The sequence below is a fragment of the Adiantum capillus-veneris genome, chromosome 5 (genome assembly GCF_014529385.1).
Source record: "Adiantum capillus-veneris isolate H3 chromosome 5, ASM1452938v2, whole genome shotgun sequence".
NCBI classification, from domain to species: Eukaryota; Viridiplantae; Streptophyta; class Polypodiopsida; order Polypodiales; family Pteridaceae; genus Adiantum; species Adiantum capillus-veneris.
This window is the reverse complement of record NC_140935.1, coordinates 3,515,135-3,521,133: the sequence shown is the minus strand read 5'-3', so window position 1 is coordinate 3,521,133 and position 5,999 is coordinate 3,515,135. Positions and strand designations below refer to the sequence as shown.

Here is a 5,999-nt window from a genome sequence, read left to right as displayed (position 1 = left end):
CCTCGATGGAGCCACTGCTGTCTCTAACTTCGGTTGTGAAGCAGCATACACATGTTGCACCTTTGTAAGTCGCTTGCCATCATGGGTTTGCTTGAACTCCATGATCCTTTCCTTCCAACGGTGTGCTTGAGAAGCCATGTGTCTCCTTGAGACCTTGTGTGCACCTCTTGAGCTAGGCAGCATTGTCACCCACATCAATCGTTTGAACTCCATCATCACCCAACATCCACTGTCGTCTTGTACATTGCTGCATGAAATGGAGTCAATGACACTTCTAGGTCATCGAGTACGTGATGATTCCATGGGGAATAGTGGCACGACGTCCTGCATACAAACACTTATGATTAGGCATCCACTGTCGTCTTGTACATTGTTGCATGAAATGGATTCAATGACACTCCTAGGTCATCGAGTACCTGATGATGCCATGGGGAATAGTGGCACAACGTCCTGCAGACAAACACTTATGATTAGGCATTGCACATCCATGTTCTCAGTTGTATAGAGCAAGATTTGTGATGGTACACAAAGACGAAGGATGCCACTTATTGCTAAACTGCTCCACATGGTTGTTGGCTTAATGGGGAAGATAATGTTGCAAAGCTTGAGAGGAAAGTAGATCCTCTCTAGAGAGCACAATGGAGAAGGAGCAGGTCACCTATTGAGAAAGAAAGAGGGATGATCTAGCAGAAGGATGTGTTGTAGATGTCTAGCTTTAGGTAGGGGTATTTAGTGAGGCTCATGGAGACATGGAGAACTGCAGCTTGAGGAGAATCCAGCAAGCTTGAGGAGAAGGTAGTAAGCTTGAGGAGGGAAAGGAGGTTCAAACTTCTATTGCAGAGCTTTTGGGAGGGAAAACTGAAAGGAAGGAAAGAGAAGCAACTCTTGCAAGGTGAAGTGAAGAGAAGTAAGAGATGGTACAGTAGAGAGAGAGGGAGGGAACGATCAGCACGTTTTTGGAGGGACTCCCTTTTAGGAGAGAAAGGGGGCAACCACTAGAGAGAGAAAGGATTGGTTTTTACTCAACTATTTAGAAAAAAGTTCAGTTTTGTGAATTTATAAGAGATTTTCTCTTTATATTTTATAAAGTTTGACCACTTAATTTTAGGCCCTGTCATACCCACCATTTCAATCCACATGGCATCCACCTATTTGCCCCTTCCATAATCTCCTTTTTAATCCCATTGCAAATAAAGAGGCCCCCTTAGACCCCATTCCCTTCCTAATGATGGGAGGGTGTTTCCCCATGTTAACCATGGTTTTGTCTGAGGTTTTTGCTGAACATCCTGAATTTTTGTATAGCTCTTTATTGGGATGGTTTTTTATGTGTATATGTGCATGGTAGTTGGAAGCGGCTATGGAGCCCCATCTCACATATGCAAAGGTTGTTGAGATGGTGTGAGGCTATGGTTTTTATAATCAAAAGTGCAAAGATTTTTCTTGGTTTGTGTTGGTTTCTTTTTCAAACATTTAGTGGTTTTTTTAATCCCTTGAGGCCAATTGCTCATAGCTGGGGCTATTGCAATGTAATGGAAAGCTAGTCAAGGCTAGTCGAAGTTAAGTATGTTAATGAAATTTGTGAGCAAAGATCGGCTCATATTATCTTGAGAGAGCTATTATCTTCATCCTCTTTTCTTTGTGGTGGTTTGAGGTGTTGTAGAGTCCAACCCCCCAATCCTTCACAACGTGTCTCTAGAGATGGCAAGCCACCTATGACTCCAAGCAAGTTGTAGGAGGGTGTCTTTGATCAGCTTGTGGTTGTAGATGAAATGATCAAGAAGGATGGTCATCGTACTACAGATAAGTCGGAGAAAATCAGTAAGCTTGCAGGACCCTCACAAGAGGTTTTGGCATTCGATGAAACCCCATCAAAACATTGTAACCAAACATTCATGGACAAAAGATAGATCTCCTTAGCCACCTTGTTGATGTCTCTAGGCCCTCAAACAATCAGTCTGATAAAAAAGAAGTAGTTATTCTTTGTTGTCTTATTAAGCCTTTGAATGTATAAATTGGTGGCTTCTTGTAAAAGCCGGATACTTTTAATTCTCGTATGTTCCCACGACAAAGCAACTTTGCATGAGCTAGCTTTATATCTTTTTTGTTTCTATTAATACAAGTATGTCATACAGATTTTGGAAAATAGTCCAATCGAAAAAGATGTGATCTTGATTAATTGGCAAAGGCAAGCAAGATTGAATGTGCTGGCGATGAGCAAAGAGAAGCAAGTGCCAAATCGCACGTGGTGGGTGAGTAAAGAGAGGAAGGTGGCGAGCGATGGTAGTTTGTGTAGGAGCCAAGCAAGCAAAGTGACTCAAGGAGCTGGGATAGAAAAAGTTTTCTAAAAAAAATTGAAGCGCCCCTTCAAGCATGACGGGGTTGGGTGTGAGGTGGTTAGAGTAGTGAATCTTAATCTTGCTTGTGGCGGCTATGGGAGTTCGAATCCAACTTTTGAATCCTGGTTTGGTTTTACACCTCATTGTATAGGAAGGCAAGGAAGGCAAGAATGTGGTGGAATATGTGGAGATTCCAGGCGATAAAACGAACGAGGAACCAAGTAGGGGGTATCAGTTGTAGTAAATTTGAAAAAGAAGTAAAATCAAACCGAGATACCCCCGAGCATGGCGAAGGTGTGTGAGGCGAAGTAACCTATCACGTGGGCAGAGGTAGTTGGAAGGAGCACCTACGCAGGTCACGGACGTTGTAGGAGTTGGAAGGAGTGCATGCAAGTCATTGATGAAGCAGGAGGTTCAGCGGCCTTTATTTTTTGATATATGCAACTACGTACATCAACATAATGGGCCCTCGTCATCATGGTGTAGACAGGCGGCATTTGGTATTGTCATTCTCGCGGTCTGTGTTCGAATCCACTAAGCGTGCAATTTTGTGTTGCGTTTCAGTAGAAGGCATGGGGGCAATGGAATCTAGAAGAATCTGAGAATGAAATGAATATAACAACGAAATTCACAGTAGGAATAGCTCGGCTTCAAAAGGTTTTATCAGCACCTTGAAGAAAGGTGTACATGTCAATATAAATGTGGCCGAAACTTCTTGTGGAAAATCCAGCGCTCTTTCATCAAACAGTCTTTTAGACGGCGTTAAATTTGAGTTTAATATACGTATCGCGCGTTCTACATAACGTTGTAATCACTCGCTGGAGGCCACTCGAAGAAGACGACTTCGAACCACCGAGCCGGCCAGAGTGGCGAATAGCCGGCCTCTCTCTCTCTCTCTCTCTCTCTCTCTGCGCGCGTATACTTGACCTTTTCCACACGTTTCGGCTACGACTCACGAGTATAAAACAGGGCCTGCGATATGCCGCTCATCTATCAACCCTCTCTCTCTCTCTCTCTCTCTCTCTCTCACTCATATACCCACCGCTCTCTGGCTATATCATCCCTCGTTTTTGCAGCTTGACATCTGTACGTATATGGCAGCCTGCCCTCGAATCGCTCCCTATCTAACTCTGCTGGTCTCCATCTCCATCTTCTTCAGCTCCAGCAGCTGTGGCGCAGCAGCAGGCAACCTGAAAGACGACTTCGAGGTGACATGGGCGGCTGAGAATGTGAGGTTTGAGGATGGGGGAGAGGCGCTACAGTTGGTGCTTGAGCCGTCCACAGGCGGTGCAGGCTTCGCCTCCAAGGACTATTTTCTGTTTGGCAACATCGACATGCAGATGAAGCTGGTGCCCGGAGACTCCGCAGGCACCGTCACTGCCTACTATGTAAGTAGCCGATAAGTCCTCTCTCTCTCTCTCTCTCTCTCTCTCTCTCTCTCTCTCTCTTAGGATTAATGACGGTAATATTTTGCAGCTATCATCGGAGACATCCAACCACGATGAGCTAGACTTTGAGTTTTTGGGAAACTCATCAGGCGAGCCATACATCCTGCAGACCAACGTCTTCTCCAATGGAACTAGCGGCCGAGAGCAGCGCATTTTTCTGTGGTTTGATCCCACCGCCGACTTTCACACCTATTCTGTGACGTGGACCCAGCAGCGTATTGTGTGAGTAGAGCAACTACGGCGTTTGGTTTGGCGTGTGTGTGTGTGTGTGAGAGAGAGAGAGAGAGAGAGAGAGAGCCATCCGATTACGTCTGGTAGTGTCTACGTAGGCACTAGTGTTTGCCCTTGATTTCAAAGTTTTAAGGGCATTTGCTGGTAGAAAAATATATCCCAAAGAGAAAAAAGAGAGAGAGAGAGAGAGAGCGCGCGCTCCATCTCACGTGTATTACTGTTGCAGGTTTTTGGTGGACGGGGTGCCCATCCGCGTCTTCTCCAACAACGAGGCAGCAAAGGGGGTGCCATATCTGAACAAGCAGCCCATGCGCGTCTTCTCAAGCATTTGGAATGGCGACAGCTGGGCGACACGTGGGGGCCAAGTCAAAATCGATTGGGCGCATGCGCCCTTCATAGCCAGCTATCGCAACTTCACGGTCGCGGAGTCTGCATGTGTAAAGGCAACAAGCGCAGCGGCGTGTAGTGCACAAGCCGCCACCATACCCAGTAGCACCACAGCGGTGGGCGAGCAGCAAGTGGACACTGGCAGGCTGCAATGGGTTGAGAGCAACTTCATGGTGTACAACTATTGTACAGATCAAGCCCGTTATCCCATCGTTCCTCTCGAATGCTGATCCTACCCCTTCTGGTTCAGCTCTACAATTAACACATTTTTTAATGAGAGACGTCCCACCACTTCTAGTCCAGCTATACAACTAACACATTCTTCTTAACGAGAGATGCCCTACACTCATGAGAGGGCTCTCCCACCTATATCTCATAAGCACCCTCCCCTTAGACTAATAGTTTTGCTAGAGGGTTGCATCCTTGCATATTTCTCCTCGTGAATTGTGGACTCTCTCTCCACATTCATTAATGTCGACTTAGTTACACAATACTAATTATTGAAAGAGACATTTTGTATACCCCGAATATAAATGTGTTGAAAAGCCATTCCTCATGATACGTAAATTGCATCACCTACTCCTAGAAAGCCAGCCCGCCGCCGCCCCGCCCCCCCCCCCCCCCCCCCCCCCCCCCCCCCCCCCAAAACCAAAAACCAAAACCAAAAAAGGAAAAAAGAAAAAGGTTTTATGCCTCCATCCATTCCAAAGGGGCCAACCCCACAATGGCCGCTTGGTCAAGAAGACATTACCATTCTTCTAGAAAGTGAAGGACAAGCAACAACGTTCCAAGACTTGTAATGAATAGAGAGATTACATTCAAATTTGGCCTTAGTATCATATTTATGCCATTTAGGCTCTATGTCATCTTTCATTTGTAGATGAGGAGGCGACAACCAACTCTAGCTGCAAGTAAAGGTGCAAGACAAGCATTGGTGCTATCCACATATAATCATAATTTTTCTCTGATAAAAGGCATATGTATATAAACGATCCATGTGTGATCATTATTGTTAGCTAATAGTTCAATCAGTTATGAACTATATGCTTTTGGGTTAGTAGCCGCAACGGCTCTATGCTTGGATAATTTCACCAGACGGCCAATAGCCTAAGAGATTGAGAGTTGTGTTGCCTTGGATAGCTTATTTTTTGAAAGTTCCAAGCGGACGTATGCAAGATAATTGTGGTTTGTGAATTGAGAGAGTTGAGAAGTAAGGGTGATATTTGGATAGGAGATTCTCTATGTGCCAGTGCACAATGGGAACAAACTCTTTCTTAATCAATAATGTTCTTCCTTAGTCACCGCATGGGCTCTCTCTCTCTCTCTCTCTCTCACAAAAACTCTTAACAATTGTGATTTCAAGCCTCAAGCATGTGCTATTGTAAACTAATGCAATTTTGATCAGTTTTATCTTATGGGAGGAGGATTTCTCACTCCCAGCATATCCTTGATTGTGCCCATCACTAGGTGCAGGTGCCCTTAATAATAACACATTGTGTGTGGTTCCTTTGGTTTGTGTTCTTTATTGGGGTTTATATGTTGGTATCACTACCTCGCCCTTTTGAGCAATTGGGGAGTCTTGGAGGTATTTAGAAGC

The 5,999-nt window shown here is 45.0% G+C and overlaps 1 protein-coding gene across 1 annotated transcript; it reads left to right on the top strand.

The window, feature by feature from the left end:
• The first annotated feature begins 3,338 nt into the window (after nucleotides 1–3,338).
• Nucleotides 3,339–5,768, top strand: LOC147456794 (xyloglucan endotransglucosylase protein 7-like). Its single transcript, XM_086513455.1, has 3 exons — nucleotides 3,339–3,724; nucleotides 3,813–4,006; nucleotides 4,242–5,768. Exons 1-3 carry the CDS (start codon nucleotides 3,431–3,433, stop codon nucleotides 4,630–4,632), a joined length of 879 nt encoding a protein of 292 aa, XP_086369581.1. The 5' UTR covers nucleotides 3,339–3,430; the 3' UTR covers nucleotides 4,633–5,768.
• The last annotated feature ends 231 nt before the right edge of the window (nucleotides 5,769–5,999 follow it).

Coding starts and splice junctions, on each gene's coding strand:
- LOC147456794 (XM_086513455.1), top strand. CDS start 3,431: ATGGCAGCCTGCCCTCGAATCGCTCCCTATCTAACTCTGCTGGTCTCC. Junction 3,725..3,812: donor GCACCGTCACTGCCTACTAT/GTAAGTAGCCGA, acceptor AATATTTTGCAG/CTATCATCGGAGACATCCAA. Junction 4,007..4,241: donor TGGACCCAGCAGCGTATTGT/GTGAGTAGAGCA, acceptor TTACTGTTGCAG/GTTTTTGGTGGACGGGGTGC.